General features: G+C 48.3%; 1 protein-coding gene across 2 annotated transcripts in view; it reads left to right on the forward strand.

The window, feature by feature from the left end:
* Window positions 1-6: 6 nt before the first annotated feature.
* Window positions 7-18,949, forward strand: part of LOC140739847 (homer protein homolog 3-like) — a 50,264-nt gene continuing 31,321 nt past the window's right edge. Inside the window, exons 1-4 of one of the 2 annotated variants that reach the window (XM_073068444.1) lie at window positions 7-62; window positions 7,743-7,874; window positions 8,503-8,602; window positions 15,794-16,020. In XM_073068444.1, the coding sequence (XP_072924545.1) occupies window positions 15,842-16,020 (179 nt within the window). In that variant the 5' untranslated portion in view covers window positions 7-62; window positions 7,743-7,874; window positions 8,503-8,602; window positions 15,794-15,841. The remainder of the gene's footprint in view (window positions 63-7,742; window positions 7,875-8,502; window positions 8,603-15,793; window positions 16,021-18,949) is intronic. The other variant, XM_073068443.1, reaches the window with a different exon arrangement.

Raw genomic sequence — 18,949 nt, forward strand, 5'->3', positions numbered from 1 at the left:
CGCCGCTGGACAGTAATATTCTGGATGTCAGCAAAAGCTCGCAGACTGCCCCTAAACTGGAAGTGAGATGACGTATTTATTTTTCCCCTCTATCATCCTTTCAGAATTTCTTCAAAAATATTGTTTGCTGGGCCCAGCTAGTGCTGGAGATACTAGTCAATGTTTGGGGAGAGAACAGGGAAGATGAATTTAATCAGAACTGTAAGCATTTATACATAAAGTAAGCCTGTAGATGGCGAAGGGTTAGGTGACAGTCTAGTGCAGGTGTCCATAAGTAGAGGAGTTCAGTTGTGTTGTTACACTCGGATGTTGATGTGGGAGGCAGATCACTAAGTTCACAGGTGACACAGAGGTCGATGGAGTTGGGGACAGTGTGGAAAGTAATGTAGAAATATATATTAATGCTTTAGAACATAGAACAGTACAGGCCCTATGGCCCATAATTTGGTGCTGACTTTTTAACGTACACTAAAATCAATCTAACCCTTTCCTCACATACACAGCCATCCATTTTTCTTTCATCCATGTGCCCATCTAAGTCTTTTAAATGTCTCTAACATATCTGCCTCTACCTCCACTCCTAGTATTTCAATCCAAGCATTCACCACGCTCCGCGTTTAAAAAAAACCTAACTGACATCCCCCCTTCATACTTTCCTCCAATTACTTTAAAGTTTTGCCTCCTGGTATGAGCCATTTCCACCAAAAGGTACTTGCTGCCCACTTCTATCATCTCTATCAAGTCTCCTCTTTCGCTCCACAGAGAAAAGCCCTAGTTTGCTCAACTTTTCCTCATGTTTTAGTGAAATATCAGGTAAGGTTTACCTCAGGACAATGTGAGGTGATGCATTTTGGGAATATTAATGAGGCTAGAATGATGCACCATGGATAGAAGGGTCTGAGGAACAGGACAACCTTGAAGAACAGGTTCATAGATACTTGAGGGTGGGAACACAGATACTGTCTACGCGGTTCCGTGCTCTACAATGTGGTTAGGAAGGCATGTGGAATGCGGGCTTTCATTTGTCAGGGCACCCTATACAGAAATAGGGAAATTTTGTCGACTTTATGAAACCTCGGTCAGACCTCAGCTGGATTCCTGTGTGCAATTCCTGTCACCAAAGTATGGGAAGGATGTGGCAGTGCCGGAGAGGGTGCAGAAGAACATTATGTGGGATGGAGCAGTTTAAAAGAGAAATTGGACGTGCTACATCTTTAGATTTTTTTCCCCCCAGAGGAAGTTAAGAGAGGGCATGTTTGAGTTTTATTCCAATTATAAGGTGAATAGCAAGGATAGTCTGTAAGAAATGCCGCCATCACAGTACAGAGAAAACTAGAGGGCATAGGTTTACGAGAGGGGCCAACTTTGTCCAGAGAGTGGCGAGTTCCTGGAATGCTCTGCCTGAGAAAGCGACTGAAGCTGAGTTATTGACAGCTTTTAAGAAAGTCTTTGGACTGTGGGAGAACATACAAACTCCTTACAGGCAGTGGTGGGAATTGAACCCAGATTGCTAGTACTGAAAGGCATTGCACTAACCACGGCGCCATTATTGGCTTTGATGTCGGGCTGAATGGCCTGTTTCCACACTGTACAATTCTATAATACTCAGCTGGTTGGACAGCATCTGTGAAGAGAGGAACTGTTGATGACATTTCATCATTTGTTCATATATAGTACCTCATTTTTTTCACTAGTCATTTTCTCCATTCTGGACTTTGCTTTCTACAATCAATTCTCACCATCAATGGCATTTTAATTTCAGATTTTCAACATTCATAGTATTTTCCTTCAGAGATTAATTTTGCTTTATCTATTTAAACGTCTTTGTGACCAACCTTTTGTGCCTTGTCCTTTTATCAGCCTCTGTCGCCTTGAACCATCTTCCCTTAGTCAGAGTCACAGAGTTATAGAAAAGTACAGCACAGAAACAGGCCCTTCGGCCCACCTACCCCATGCTGAACCATCTAAGCTGCCCACTCCCATCAACCTGCATCAGGACCACAGCCCTCCATACCCCTACTATCCATGTTAGGGGTACCATCAACCCAGACTCTTGAACTCTTCTGCCTCCTTGCTTTTGTGCTCTTTCCTCTTAATTCTCTCTCTTCCACCAGGTTTTAAGCCATTTCTCTCTAAACTTTCCCCTGCCGGTTCAGCCTGAAGTGCTAATTCTCCACAGAGGTGGTGAGCGGTTTTTATTTCAGATTTCTGGTACGTTGTTGCGTTTTCCTTTCTCCAACAACAAGATCTTGCCCACTTTAACCGTGCAACAAGAAGAACAAGAACATCAGAGAGAGACCTTATCTGTCATCTGTCACAACTGTACCTTACGTGTACATGGACTGATGGAATTCCAACCAGTGTGAGGTGCTGTAGGAGCATGTTTACTCCCTTGGTATTGAAATAGTGCAGCAGGAGGGGGAAATGACTAAAAAACTGAATTTAAGATGAGCTTTATTTGTCACACGTACAATGAAACATACGGGGAAATGCGTCAAATCGAATCAGCGGGGATGGTACTGGGCAGCCCGCAAGTGTCACCAAGCTTCTGGCGCCAACATAGCCCGCCCACAACTCACGAACCCTAACCGTACGTCTTCTGAATGTGGGAGGAAACCTACATGGTCACGGGGAGAGCGTGCAAGCTCCTTACCGACAGCAGCAGGACTTGGACACCGATCTTACAGCGGCCTCCGTAAATCTGCTCCGCTACCCCTCGGGCGTGGACTACGTGTGGAAAGAGCAGTTGTTGAAGGGGGTGGAGAGCCCAGCGTTGGACGCTGGAATGGCAGCTGCTTGTTCATGACTCAAAGCCAGCGATTGGCCTTACTCGTCGTACTTCAAAGCACAAGCAGCCAGGGCAGCTCAGAATTAAAGTGAGCTGAGCAAATAAGGGAAGCTGCGGATTAATCGCAGGTAAAAATCAATGTGGAGCAAGGTATTACACACAGGAAATGAAGCTTTATACAGGCACCATTGATAATGAAGTGGATAGAGAGCCACAGAGTCTTTGTAAACGCAACACATTGTCCATCTAGCCAATAGACAGTGGTAATTGATAGCAGGAGTAGAAAAATGATCTCCCGTCATTATGGTACGGAATCAGGATGTTCTAGCTTCTGGTTACACCCACTCTGAGGACAATATCAGAGTGGATATTTTCATTCAAAAACAGAGGTAATCGGGAAAAAACCCCAAAATAATTCATTCCTGCCATTGTCTGGAGTCCACATTCTCCCCAGGACTGTGTGCGTTCTGTCCGAACACTCCTGTTTCCTTCCACGTTCCGTAGATACATCTTAGCAGGTTAATTGGTCACAGGGGTGGTGCAGGCTCGTTGGGGCGGAAGGACCAGTTACTGTGTCGTATCCCTGAAAATAATAAATTTTAAATAATTACCAATAAGGACCCTGCTGACATAGGAAAAGGGTACCAGTGGAAAAACACTTCAAATGGCTAGCACTGTATTCTGAAGGACAAACGAGCCATTAAACAGAGTGCCGTGAACTCACGCAGAGATGAAGAATGAAGGGTAGAGACAAACAAAAGCAATAAGTCGATGGTGGAAAGGTTAGTTCACAAAGGTTTCAGAGTGGCACAGCAGCTGGTTCTGTGGCCTCACAGCGACAGCGATCTGGCTCGTTTTTCATCTGAGGAATCACATTCTCAAGGTGACCCACACACAAAATGCTGGAGGAACTCGGCAGGCCAGGCAGCGTCTGTGTGGAAAAAAAACCAGTCGACCTTTCGGGCCGAGACCCTTTGGCAGGTCACGCGACTGCATGTTTTCCACCAGGAGCTCCAGTGCTCACCAACATCCCCACAATTGCTGGTCCGTGAATTGGCTGCTGGAGGCTGCCCCTGAGTATGGATCAGTGAGGGGAGCTGATGGGCAGCTGAGAGAGAATAAATTGTAGGGAAATAAGGTCAAGGCTGATGGGACCTTTGTGATGTGATCACTGCCTTAGGAGCAACAGACACACAAAATGCTGGAGGAACTCAGCAGGCCAGGCAGCATCTATGGAAAAGAGTAAACACTTCTTCTCCAGTCTTTTCCAATAGGTGCTGCCTGGCCTGCTGAGTTCCTCCAGCAATTTTGTCTGTGTTGACTTGGATTTTCAACATCTGCAGATTTTCTCACATTAGGAGCTGGCATGAACTTGATGGGCCAAGTGGCCTCATATATTGTTAAGAAAATGTGTAGGCAAGAGATAGGTTATACAGGAAGGTAATTAATCTAATTTTCAGGTTTTATATTAAGTAATAGTTGTGTATTTCACAGGCACATTGATTCACAGGAAAATATTAGGGTCAGAACGGGCTTTTAATGCCTGCACATAATAGACTAATAGATGACTAGCAGAGAAATTAAATAATGGCTTTGCCTCAGGATGGTGGACATGTCATTAGAAGTGTCCTGAAAGGATGGGAAGGTATTTTGCATTGATAGGGAGAGATAATTGATAATCTAATCAAATTTAAAGAGGATGAATCACTGATTGGGTGGGTTTACATCTGCATGTATTAAAAGAAGTTTTGGAAGAGGTCAGAGAAGCACTATAGACCAGACTGGTGCCAGAACACTGCACAGTTCAAGGCCTCGTATTGCAGAAAGATAGTGTGGATACATATAAATTGGCAGACTTCTCATTATACTTATCAAAAAACATTGATGTATTTCTAGTGGAAAGAGGTTTTAGAGATATGATTTAGGTCTGTAAAGTTATGAAAGGGTTCAATAGGGTATTCATTGAAAGGATTTTTCCATTAATAGAACACAGCAAAAGGCAAAGCAAGGCCTTATCCACTGCTTTCTGGCCCTCTATCGATTCCATCTCAATCACTTTCCAATAAGTCCAATTAGGAATTCAGTACAAATTCCCTTTTTCCCAGAAAGTGACAGGAATGTGGAAAGCACTCTTGAGGTGAGTTGAATTGAACAGTGGCAGTGGGGTTGCAGGGAAGCTGGATTGACTCACTCGGAGTAGAAGGAGCTGATGGTGGGGAGGGGTGGGAGGAGGTTTGTGTGGAGCAGAAATGCCATTGATGATTTGAATAAATAGCTTGTTCGTGAACTAAAATATTGTCAAATGTTAGATTCTAAACACTTTAAGTGGACTTACTGATTTTAGTCTATGAAAAATAATCAAAAACACTAAGTTATTTAAGATTTCCCTCCTCCCCTTCCATTTACCCACACAACCCACTCTCTCTCTCTTTTCCTCTCTCAGCATCCTCTCTCCCGTTCCCATGTCTTCCTCTCCCTCCTCACCATTTACTTCCTGAGATAGATCCCTGTATTTTCCTTAGTCTTCCCTAGTTTTGGGGATTAAGTGCCCCAATCCTACTGGTTTTCCAGGGTCAGAGGTCATTAAGTGGTCAGAGAGAGATGGTGCAGCCAAAATAGATGCCTTTGCAAAAATGCGGGCAACTTTGTCATTTTAAAGGTGGCTCCTGAACTAAAGGAACTTCAGAAGCCCACAGTTGAAGCATCGTTGTACTGAATCCTATTAAATGCTAAAAGGTAAATAATTTGATCCTGGTCATTTAGAGTCATAGAAAAGTGCAGCAGTGAAACAGGCCCTTTGGCCCATTTAGTCTGTGCTGAACCATTTAAACTACCCACTCCCATCGACCTGTACCAGGACCATAGGCCCGCGTACTCCTCCCATCCATCGACCTGTACCAGGACCATAGGCCCGCGTACTCCTCCCATCCATCGACCTGTACCAGGACCATAGGCCCGCGTACTCCTCCCATCCATCGACCTGTACCAGGACCATAGGCCCGCGTACTCCTCCCATCCATCGACCTGTACCAGGACCATAGGCCCGCGTACTCCTCCCATCCATCGACCTGTACCAGGACCATAGGCCCGCGTACTCCTCCCATCCATCGACCTGTACCAGGACCATAGGCCCGCGTACTCCTCCCATCCATCGACCTGTACCAGGACCATAGGCCCACGTACTCCTCCCATCCATCGACCTGTACCAGGACCATAGGCCCACGTACTCCTCCCATCCATCGACCTGTACCGGGACCATAGGCCCACGTACTCCTCCCATCCATCGACCTGTACCAGGACCATAGGCCCACGTACTCCTACCATCCATCGACCTGTACCAGGACCATAGGCCCGCGTACTCCTACCATCCATCGACCTGTACCAGGACCATAGGCCCGCGTACTCCTCCCATCCATCGACCTGTACCAGGACCATAGGCCCGCGTACTCCTACCATCCATCGACCTGTACCAGGACCATAGGCCCGCGTACTCCTCCCATCCATCGACCTGTACCAGGACCATAGGCCCGCGTACTCCTCCCATCCATCGACCTGTACCAGGACCATAGGCCCGCGTACTCCTCCCATCCATCGACCTGTACCAGGACCATAGGCCCGCTTACTCCTCCCATCCATCGACCTGTACCAGGACCATAGGCCCGCTTACTCCTCCCATCCATCGACCTGTACCAGGACCATAGGCCCGCGTACTCCTCCCATCCATCGACCTGTACCAGGACCATAGGCCCGCATACTCCTCCCATCCATCGACCTGTACCAGGACCATAGGCCCACGTACTCCTACCATCCATCGACCTGTACCAGGACCATAGGCCCGCGTACTCCTCCCATCCATCGACCTGTACCAGGACCATAGGCCCGCATACTCCTCCCATCCATCGACCTGTACCAGGACCATAGGCCCGCGTACTCCTCCCATCCATCGACCTGTACCAGGACCATAGGCCCGCGTACTCCTACCATCCATCGACCTGTACCAGGACCATAGGCCCGCGTACTCCTCCCATCCATCGACCTGTACCAGGACCATAGGCCCGCTTACTCCTCCCATCCATCGACCTGTACCAGGACCATAGGCCCGCGTACTCCTACCATCCATCGACCTGTACCAGGACCATAGGCCCGCGTACTCCTACCATCCATCGACCTGTACCAGGACCATAGGCCCGCGTACTCCTCCCATCCATCGACCTGTACCAGGACCATAGGCCCGCGTACTCCTCCCATCCATCGACCTGTACCAGGACCATAGGCCCGCGTACTCCTCCCATCCATCGACCTGTACCAGGACCATAGGCCCGCGTACTCCTCCCATCCATCGACCTGTACCAGGACCATAGGCCCGCGTACTCCTACCATCCATCGACCTGTACCAGGACCATAGGCCCGCGTACTCCTCCCATCCATCGACCTGTACCAGGCCCATAGGCCCGCGTACTCCTCCCATCCACGTACCTATCTAAACTTCTCTTAAACATTGAAATCGAGCTGGCATGCACCTCTTGTGTGGGCAGCTCACTGCACATTCTCACGCCCCTCTGAGTGAAGAAGTTTTCCCTCCCGTTCCCCTTAAACTTTTCACCCTTAACCCATGACCTCTAGTTGCAGTCCCAACACACCTCAGTGGAAAAAGCCTTTTGGTGTTCTAGAGGTGGTTGTTTTCTCTTCCTGATTCACGATGTTTCCTTGAAACCTTCTGCACAATATTCTTTCCTTTTCCATCACTCCTATCAAAATAATTGTTGCTGCCATTTCATTACATCCATTTACAAAGTCAGTTATCAGTGTTTACAGAGCTCACTTGCTTGTCAACACCTGCTTATGCCCAATATAATTGTAGAGGCTTTATTGGGTGATTTTCATCTCCTTGCAAATTTCTCGTGTATGACATGAGCAATTTGCCGGCTTTTTCTGTTTTTTCCATTTCTCCCAGCTGCAGGATTGGTGCTAGAATGCCCAGTGCACTTTTTCCGTGTGTCGAGTGAGGGATGCGCGTCAAGGTCACGTCACGTGTCGAGATACAACCCAGCTTCTGGCTCATCGATATCCAGTTCCGAGCTGCCAGGTTTGCTCTGATTGAGTGCACTTGACAGGATGAGGGTGCTAACCGCGGTGCCGTATCTTCAATTGCCCTCAGATTTCTTTGTCTTCTGCCCTTCACTGATCTCGAGACACTTTTCATTTTGTCTCTCGCTCTCTCTTTCCAGCTCCTCTCGGTCTCCATCCCACTACAGTCTCCTCACCCAGTCCGCCTCCCACATTCTGCATCTTCCTATCCTCCGCTCCTTCATCGGAATTGTAATCCTTTCCTCTCGACCTCCCCCTCCCCCTCACCAATAACAAAATAAATAAAATAACTGGGCCCAGAACACAAGACCCTTACGACTCAAGAATACTTTATATTTTACCTGTGCACAAGGAAGACAGCGTGGGCCCTGTCATCCACACTGTTCTCATGTCTGAACAGAAAACCGCTATTTTTATACAGAATTGGCCTATCAGTTACAGATATCGCCTATTGTAAATTGTATATGCTTGAATTCCTTACTCACAAGATCACTTGTCATTCACAATAGAAGTGTGAAAGTCAATTGAAACTCCAAGCGGACAGCTGATGGCATTTTGAAGTTAGTAATGACAATAGAGCCTTAGTTGTTGGGTATGTTTCACACGTTTCTGTTATCTGTTTCCAGCATCCGCTACACGGACATTACGTTTCTGGAAAAGTCTCACCGCAGAGGCCTCACGCATCTGGTTTGAGTACACACTGTGTTGCGGTCTACCTCATCTGTAGTAAGTAGAGTGGTGTCTCCAGCAGTCTCACCGCCTCAGGTTATCGTTATCTTACTGCAACTTTCATACGTGCCCCACGCTGTCCCTCTCAGATCTTCTTTCTCATTCCCTCTCATTCTCTCCTGCCCTGCATCACCACCTCCCTCCCTCCCCTTTCTTCCATTATTCACTTCTCCGCACTCAATGTATTTCTTCCTTTATGTCTCTACCTTAACTTTCCTCTCTCCTTTCCGCTCTCTTCCTCTTAGAACCGTGCTCTAATCCTCCTTTTTCTTATTTCCCTGTCCCTCTGGCCCCTCTACTTCACAATTTTCCCTACCCTTTATCTTTTGCAACTCCATCTCTCTTCCCTACCGTTTCCCACCTCCCCTTATCTTTCCCCTCTCTTTTTCCTGCACCGTCCCCTCCTTCCTCACCCTGACCACTCTCTCCTCACCCTCTTCTCCCCATCCTATTCTTACCCCTCCATTTTCCTCTCTTCCCCTCTCCTTCCGCTCACCCTCACCTCTCCCTTCCTTCCTGCCCCCTCTCTTTTCCCTAACTCTCCTCCCTTCCTGCCCCCTCTCTTTTCCCTAACTCTCCTCCCTTCCCTTACAGAACATAAAAGAGTGCAACACAGGAACAGGCCCTGTGGCCCGTATTGTCCATGGCAACTCTAACTAACCCTGTCTGCCACCAGGTGCTTGTGACTTGTTGGTTCATGAGTCTGACTAAACACCGATATCAAGTCTGTTTCTCGGGCAGCATCTATGGAAAACAGCGAACAGTCGATGTTTCTGGCTAAGACCCTTCATGTCCTGATGAAGGGTCTCGGCTGAAATGTTGACTCTTTACTCTTTTCCAGGGATGCTGCCGGGGCTGCTGAGTTCCTCCAGCATTTTGTGTGCGCTGCCTTGGATTTCCAGCATCTGCAGACTTTCTTGTGTTTGCCAAGTATGTTTCCATCACTTCCTCCAGCAACTCCTATAACTCTCCGTATTAACATCTCCTTTAAACTTTCCCCCCTCTTGCAGTAATGTATCAGAGATTTTCAACCTGGGAAAAGGTCCCTGATTGCCTGCAATTTTTTTGCCTCTCATAATGTTAGGTCTCCCCTCAGTCTCCGACCCTCCAGAAAGAACTATCCAAATTTGTCCACTCTTTCTTTATAGCTAATATTCTCTAAGAGGCAACATGCTGCAGAACCACTCCAAACCCCGTGCATCCTTCCTGCGATGAGGTGACCAGAAACACACACTTACACCTGAACCCAAACCCCAAGTTGGAATATTGCAGACTGGTCTGATTCAATGACATCAAAGCCTGGAATGAAATGAGCCATTTGCATTAACAACCACCACAGCCTGAAGACATACCGGGGCAGACGTGCAATGTCGCCACATTCTGGTGCCAAATTAATGTGCCCACAGTGTCCAGCATAACAAAAGCAACAACAACATAACAATACCAACAGAAAAAGCCTTTCTCACCCACCCGCTCACATACAACAGACGTCTGTTGCCTAACCCATGTTTCAGACAGTTGCAACATAATTCCCAATTTTTATTCTCAACAACCCAACCAATGAAAGCAAGTACGTCACACGCTTTCTTTATTCCCTTCTACTTGCTATCTTCAGGAAGAAATTGACTTGAGCCACAAGTTGCCACTGTAATCAATGCTTCCTAGGAGCCTTGACATTCTTCTTACATTTGACCTGCCAAGGTGATTATCCAGGTTAAACTCTAGCTGCTATTTCTCTATCTGCATTTCCACCCGATTTATATCCTGCTGAATGCTTTGAGAACCTTTCTCATTATTCACAACTCTGACAAATTCTGTGTCATTTGTAAACCTACTGATCAGCCCCTCTGCCACTGTCACCATGACACACTAAGCGGCCACTTTATTAGGTACGCCTGCTTGTTAGTGCATATTTCACTGCAGTTTTTCCCCATTCTTCTTTACAAAACTGCTCAAATTGTCAGATTACATAGGGGTTGTGAGTGAACAGCCCTTTTCAAGTCCAGCCACACATTCTCAGTTGGATTGCTGCCTGGGCTCTGACTCGGCCTGTCCAGGACATTAACTGTTGTGTTTAAGCTATTCCTGTGCAACTTTGGCTTTATGCTTGGGGTCACTGTCTTGCTGGAAAACAAATCTTCTCCCAGGTCGCAGTTCTCTTGCAGACTACATCAGGTTTTCCTCTAGAATTTCCCTGTATTTTGCTGCATTCATTTTACCCTCTACCTCCACAAGCCTTCCAGGGCCTGCTGCAGTGAAGCATCCCCACAGCATGATGCAGCTACCACCGTGCTTCACGGTAGGGATGGTGTGTTTTTGATTATGTTTAGTCTGATGGCCAAAAAGCTCAATTTTGGTTTTATCAGACCATAGAACCTTGCAGCTGTCTTAGAGTCTCCTACATGCCTTCTGGCAAACTAGCTGAGATTTCATGTGAGTTTTTTTTCAACAGTAGCTTTCTCTTTGCCACTCTCCCATGAAGCTGAGACTGGTAAAGCGCCTGGGCAATAGTTGTATGCGTAGTCTCTCCCATCTCAGCCACTGAATCTCCCTACTCCTCCAGAGTTGTCATGGGTCTCTTAGTGGCCTCCCTCACTAGTCCCCTTCTTACACGGTCACTCAGTTTTGGAGGACAGCCTGCTCTAAGCAGATTTACAGCTGTGCCATATTCTTTTCATTTCTTGATAATTGGCTTAACTGTACTCCAAGGGATATTCAGTGACTTGGAAATTTTCTTGTATCCATCTCCTGACTTGTGCTTCTCAATAACCTTTTTGCGGAATTGCCTGGTGTTGTGTTTACCAGGAAACTGTCTCACCAGCAGTTGGGCCTTCCGGGTACAGGGTGTATTTTTACTACAATCAATTGAAACACCTCAACTGTATACAGTCTCCAAAAACAGATCTCCATTTATCTAATTGTGTTGCTTCTAAAACCAATTGGCTGCACCAGTGATGATTTGATGTGTCATATTAAAAGGGAGGAGGGAGGTGAATACTTATGCAATCAATTATTTTGTGTTTTATATTTGTAATTAATTTAGATCATTTGTAGTGATCTGTTTGTACTTTAACACGAGTCTTTTTCCGTTGATCATTGTCAAAAAAGCCAAATTAAATCCATTGTTATTTGATGCTGTAAAACAATAAAACATGAAAACTTCCGGGGGGGGGGGGTGTGAATACTTTCTATATGTGTGTATATATATACTCAAACATATATACTTAATCAATATATAACACATAATAGAGGTCTCAGCACTGATCCTTGTGGAACACCATTAGTCACAGACCTCCAGTTGGAATAACAACCTCCACGACTATATGCTGTCGTCTATTGCCAAGCCAATTTTCAAATCAATCTACCAAGTTGCCATGGATTCCATGTGCCAGCCTTATGGATCAGCCTACCATGAGGGACCTCATTGAAGCCTTTACAAAAGGTAATGTTTCCAACATCCACTGCCTGATCATCAATCATCTGTCACCTCCACGAAAAAATTCAATCAAGTCTGTAAGACAAGATCATGGCCTCACAGACCCATACTATCTAAAAGTCTACACTTTTCCAGATTCGAGTAGATCCTATCCCCTAAGAATCTTCTCCAACAGCTTGTCTACAGATGATGTAAGGCTCACCGGCCTATAATTTCCTGGTTTGTTTCTTGCCCTTCTTAAAAAGAGCAACAACATTGGCTGCTCTCCTGTCCACTGGGATCTTGTGTGACTAAAGAAGATATAAAGATATCAATTGATCTCCTTTCTTCCTGTCCACATTGAACCTGGGATGGATCCTACCAGGCCCTGGGACTTATCCACCTTAATGTTCTGAAAACCTCTGGATATTAATGTGTCATAGGATATCAGCATATCCTTCTCTGATCTCACTGAACTCTATGTCATTTTCCTTGATGAAAATTGATGAGAGATGCTCTTTTTCTACCTCATACACCTCCTCTGGCTCTGGATGTAACCCTCCTTTATTGATGAGTGAACCTAGAAAACCTACAGCACAATACAGGCCCTTCAGCCCACAAAGTTGTGCCCATGCCCCTACCTCAGAAATTACTAGGGTTACCTACCGTCTCCCCAGTTACCCTCTTGTTTGTAACATAGATATAAAATGCTTTGACATCCTACTCACCCTTCCCCCCCCCCCTCCATTCTCGGCTTTCCACAGGGATCGCTCCCTACGCGACTCCCTTGTCCATTCATCCTCCCCACTGACCTCCCTCCGGGCACTCATCCCTGCAAACGGAAGAAGTGCTACACCTGCCCCCACACTTCTTCCCTCACCACCATCCCAGGCCCCAGACAGTCCTTTCAGGTGAGGCACCACTTCACCTGCGAGTCAACTGGGGTGATATACTGTATCCGGTGCTCCCGATGTGGCCATTTATACATTGGGGAGACCCGCCGCAGACTGGGAGACCGTTTCGCCGAACACCGGCGCTCAGTCCTCCAGCAGTGGCGGGATCTCCCTGTGGCCACACACTTCAATTCCACAGACCATTCCTACTCCAACATGTCTGTCCATGGCCTCCTCTACCGTCAAGATGAGGCCACATGCAGGTCGATGGAGCAATACCTTATCTCCCACCTAGGTAGCCTCCTACCTGCCGGCATGAACATTCAACTCACAGACCTCCGTTGATACCCCATCCCTATCTATAATTTTAATCTGGTTCTCTTTCTCTCTCTTTTTTCCCCCTCACTATAATCTTACCCCCAGCGCTACCTTTCTTTCTCTTTTATTTCCCATAATTCTCCACCTTCCCCCTAGCCCATTTCCCTCCAGCCTATCACTTCCCAGCTTTCTACTTCATCCCTCCCCCCACTTCTTATCCCCTCTCCACCATCCCATGTTACTTCACTCCTGATGAAGGGTTTCGGCCTGAAACGTCATCACTACCTCCTCCCATAGATGCTGTCTGACCTGCTGAGTTCTGCCAGCATTTTGTGTTTTTATTTAATGACCCCTTTTTAAAGACCTCATCATTCCCTATTTATTTATATTTTCCAGAGGTCCCTTCTGGTTTCAACTACCAGGATCTTACATGTGTTTCCTTTCTTTTTTGCACTAAATTTGCGATGCCTCAGCATCCCAAGGTTCCCAAACCATCCTGTTCCTCTCACATCCCCTCCTTTCCCCTCTATCTCCCTCCACCCTCTTTTCCTTCCCTCCCTCACTCTGCCTCTCTTCCCTCCCTCTCCCTCCTTCGTACCCACTCTTCTTCCTTCCCCCTTTACTCTAGAAACCTCTCCCCTTCTCTCCATCCCCCTCTGTCCCTCTGATTCTCTCACTCTTTTCATCCTTCCCTCACCCGCTCTCTCCTCACCATCCATCCCACTCCCCACTCCTAATCCCTCCCCCTTTTGTCCCTAAATCCCTCTTCCCTCTCCTTCTTGCACCCCCAGCCTCCCTCCCTCTCCTTACCTTCCCTCTCTATCTCCCACCCTCTCCTTACCTTCCCTCTCTCTCTCCCACCCTCTCCTTACCTTCCCTCTCTCTCCCACCCTCTCCTTCCTCCTCCTCCTCTCACCCTCTTTTTCCCTATTTGCCCCCTCCACCCTCTTTTCCTCACCATCTCACTCCCCAACCCCCCTCACCTCCTCCCTCATTACCCATCCTTCCCACTCACCACCCTGTTATCTCTCTCCCTCAATCCCTCATCCATCGCCCTCCCACTCCCTCACCCTCCTTCCCCCTCCCCATCTCTCTCACTCCCTCCTCTCCCTTCCCTCTCTCACCTCTCCTCCTCCCTCTCTCCCCTTCCAAACCCTCCTCCTCCTGCTCCCTCTCCCCCTTTCAATCCCTCTCCCTCTTTCTCCCTAAATCCCTCTTTTCCCTCCCTCACCCTCCCACCCTCTCTTCTTCCCTCCCTCACCCTCCCACCCTCTCTTCTTCCCTTCCTCACCCTCCCACCCTCTCTTCTTCCACCATTACTGCCCCTTGTCCTCACTCTTTCCCTCCACCCCTCTTTTCCTGACCTCTCACTTCCCATCCCTCCCACTCACCCCCCTCCCTCCCTCCCCTGTGACCCCTCTTTCTGTCCCTCTCTCCCTAAATCTCTCATCCCTCTCCCTCCCTTCTCTTCCCTTCCATCTTTGCCTTCCCCTTCTGTTGTTCTCATTCCCCTTCACCATCCTTCTTACCCCTTTTCCCTCCCTCTTACCCCTTCCCCTCCCTCCTTCACACCCCTCTCCCCACCTATTCCTCCCTTTAATTATTTCTCTCCCCTTTCCCCCTCCCCTCTCTCCCTCTCTTCCCTCCTCCCTCCCACCCCCTCACCTCCCTCTCCCTCCCTCACACTCTTTCCCCCTCGCTCTCTTGCACCCCATCCCTCCCTCTCTCTTTGTCCCCTCTCTACCCCTCCCCCTCCATCCATCTCCCTCTGTCCTCTCTCCCCCCTCTGCATTCTCCCACTTTCCTCCCTGTCCACTGCTTCCCTCCCCTTTCTCCCCTCCCCTCTCAACCTCTCCCCGCCTCTCTTCCCTCTCCCTCCCTCTTACTCCCTCCCACTCCCCTCCCCCTCTCTCCCACCCCTGCTTCTCCCTCTCCCCTCCTCCCATCCCTCTTCTCTCCTCTTCCCCACCCTATCCTCTCTCCAGCTTCTCCCTCCCTCCCACTCCATTCCCTCCCTATCCCCTCCCACTTCTCTTTCCTCCCCTATCTTCCCTCTCCCCTCCCCTTCTCCCTGTCCCCTCCTTCCTCTCCTCTCCCCTCCCTCCCTTCTCTCCTCTCCCCTCCCTCCCTTCTCTCCTCTCCCCTCCCTCCCTTCTCTCCTCTCCCCTCCCTCCCTTCTCTCTTCTCACACCCTCCCTCCCTCTCCCCTACCTCCTCCTTCCCTCTCCCTCCCCCCTCCTCCCCTCTCCCCTCTCCCTACCTCCTCCTCCCCTCCCCCTCTCTCTCCCCCTCCCTCCCTACCCCTCTCTCTCCCCCTCCCTCCCTACCCCTCTCTCTCCCCCTCCCTCCCTAACCCTCTCTCTCCCCCTACCCCCCTCTCTACCCCTCCCTCTCTCTCTACCCCTCCCTTCTCTCTCTCCTCTTCTCTCCTTCTCCCCTTCTCCCACCCTCTCTCTGTCTCTCCCCTCTGTCTCTCTCCCTCTCCCTCCCTCCCTCTGTCCAGGGCCCTCCCTCTTCGTCCCATTCTGTCTCTGCCTCCCATTCCCCTTCTCTCTCCCGCAGACGGCAGCAGCGAGCTGAATCCGAAGACCCGTTAGTTACTTTGTTCTGATGCAGTCAGCGAGCGGAGCGGCGACTCGGAGCCCGGGGACCGACAGCGGGCAGCCGGTGGCAGAGGCGGGCAGTCGGGAGGAGCCGAATCCCAACTCGAGCAACAGGCGCAAGGAACCGGAGCGGCGGGACTCGCGGAAACGGAGGGAGAGGAAGCGGCTGCTGGAGTTAAACATGGGGTGAGTGGGAGAAAGTGGGATAAAGTCCGGCAGAGGGAGAGATGGAACGGCGAGGGGGAAGATGGAGAGTGAGAAAGAGTAAAAAGGGAAGGAAGGAGAGAGGGAAGGGGTGAAAGGAAGGTTTGAGAGAAAGAAAGCGACAGAGAGGCTAATGGGGAAGATAGGGGGACTGGGAAAGTGAGCGTGATAGAGTGGCAGAGAGTAGTGAGGGAGGGAGTGAGAATGGTGGAGAGAGATGGAGTGATGCAGCAAAGGCCAGAGTGGTGGATGGAGTGAAACACTGAGAAAGGATGGGGAGTGTGGGAATGAGGGAAAAGGGGGGAGAGTGGGAGTGAGAGGTGGAGTGGGAAGGGGTACAGGAGAGGAGGGGTGCAGCCGATAGTGGGAAGGATGGGGTCGTAGAGAGAGAGCAGAAGGGAGGGGGAGATGTAAGAGCCAGAGGTTTGTGGCCATGGGATTCAAGGAAAATAGAGGAGGAGAAATAATGAGTGGGTGAGCAAGAAAAAGAATGGAAAAGGGGAGCTGAGCCAAGTGACTCACGTCCAGTTGGAGCTGAGAGAGGCAAACAATGATAGACAGAGAAAGGGGGAGACAGACACGGGGAGCAGACAGGAGCCTCTTGTGAATCTGCATTTCACTCCAGAGCAGGTCTGAGGACTCACTGGGACAGGGCAAATGCACCAGCCTCACACAGGAGACCCTTCGTTTGCCATTGTTTGTCATTTGTATTGAGGATTCTCTGCATTGCAATGCAGACTTTCATTCACAGAAGGAATTTCTTTTCTTTCCATCCTGGGTATTCTATTCCTAACTGGACGGGGTACTATTTCCCCAAGCCTTGCTCACTGGCCCTGGGCACAGACCCAGAGGTTCTCCGGTGCAATTCCACAGCCTGGAGTCCTGAGTCTTGACTATGGTTTGGGTTTGAGGAAATCTTGGCGGTTAAATCCGTAAAAAGTAAATCAATTCACTAATGGCTGGGGTTATGAATTGTTTCACTTCTGCTTCTGTAGAGGAAAGTTCTCTGGAATTCTAGCTCATCCCAGGTTGTTCTGTGGCAATCTCACACCGTGTATTTCAGACTCATCCCCGATAACCTTCACCAGAGTAAACTAGAACACCTCACAGAGGGTTCATCTCTGCAACGGTTTAACCATTTTCTGCAGCAGCTCATCGCTGCTGTTAATTGCTTTTACTAAGACTTTGTTCTCACCTGCTTCCACTTTCCCTTTCTCTTCTCACTTGAGATTTGGTAATTGTATTCTTGTCCATCCCAATTAACCTGTTTTTATTTTTATTTCTCACTTTTTTTTGTGCGTGCGTTTCAATGAAATGACCAAGTCACTGGATAGGGCTGTGGTTGCTCCAGCCTGACTTGTTTTGCAACACAGCTCCTCTCCAGACGAGTCCGGACCCTCCGGACCCTGCCTAGGCAGTGTAGTGGATGCTCAGCCACTCAGTTCACCTGATCACTTTCAGTCCTACATCTCCATCCACCTCATCCCTCAAGCTCTGGCGTCCTAATCATCTGAGCTTTTCATCTCCCCACCCTCAGCAGCCTGGCAGGAAACTTCCATGAATCCAAGTGCTGGAATTTGCTTCTCCAGATTCTCCATCTCTCACCTTGTTTCTTCTCTCTCCCTATAAGTCGTTCCTTAAAAGACAAATATTCAGCTATGCCTTTGGTTTCCCCCGTATATTTTTTTCTTTGGTTTAGCATCCATTTTTACCCGCCCACATCTCAATGAAGGGTCAGGCAAAAGTTCTTTCAATGTTACTGATCCTATAAATAGTTAACTTGTTGTGGATGCTGCATGTTCGTTGCAATAAACAGCTTGATGTTTGATATTGCATAATTTAACACACTATATTGTTCTGCTAAAATACACCTGTGCCCCTTCAACCTTTCCTTTGTAAAATCATAATATCCTTGGATCAGAGTTGAATTGTTATTTAGTGGAAATTAGAAAACTCTTTTTTCCAAGAGGGCTTTACAGCAGGAACAATGAGATGTCCGGAATGAATTTGAACCAAGGATGGAGAGTTGATTTTAGCTGTGCCAGTGGGTCGGGTGGTAGGGAAGAAAGCTGATACGGCCTTTACTGACCTCAGACGCTGAGTGCTGGAGTCCTGGATTGCCCCTTTGCTTAAAGTGACACTCACCAGACTCATTAGAAGAGGGGTCCATAGATCCCTTGGTTAATGATAGGGATCCATGACAAAAAAGGTTGTGAACCCCTGCTTCAGAAGAGCCTCTGGGGGTGATGGAATCGGGGGCAACTCTTCCAGGAAACCCAAAGAGATCTAGAAATGAGGTACTTGGCACCTAACAATAGGAAGTGTTGATGATGAATTAGAGGATGTAAAGATTGGCCAGCGAAGCACTGCTTGTTGCTGGAAGTGAAGGAGGGGAGGGGTTAGCAGGCCAAGAGCAAGCTGATCACAAAATGGAAATTGCCAAGAAGCCATTGAGTATTTGTTTAAGTCGTTAAGTGTAATATCAGAAACACAACAGAGAGTCACTCAGGAAGAACATTCCAAGTTTGGTGTAAAACAATACCCAGTCCTAGTGAGGAGGTCAGATGTGAAGAGGCGGTGGAATTTGCTGATCATTGGTGGGACAATACAAGGACACCCTGGGTTAGACAGATCGAATCTACCAGCATACTGTCCCTGATCTACTGCAGATGGTGGATATGGTTCAATTTGGATGGGACTACCTTATGCCTAGTAGATGACAGAAAAGTTTTGGAGTGTCAGGAGCTGAGTTATTTGCCGCAGGGTACATGGCCTGTGACTTTCACTTGTAGCCAGGGTATTTATGTAGCTGATCCAGTTAAGTTCCTGGTCAGTGGGGATCATAGGATGTTAATGGTAGAGTCTTGAAAATAGTAAAACTGCTGAGTATTGATGGAGATGGGTACTATAT

Source organism: Hemitrygon akajei, chromosome 16 (assembly GCF_048418815.1).
Source record: "Hemitrygon akajei chromosome 16, sHemAka1.3, whole genome shotgun sequence".
NCBI classification, from domain to species: Eukaryota; Metazoa; Chordata; class Chondrichthyes; order Myliobatiformes; family Dasyatidae; genus Hemitrygon; species Hemitrygon akajei.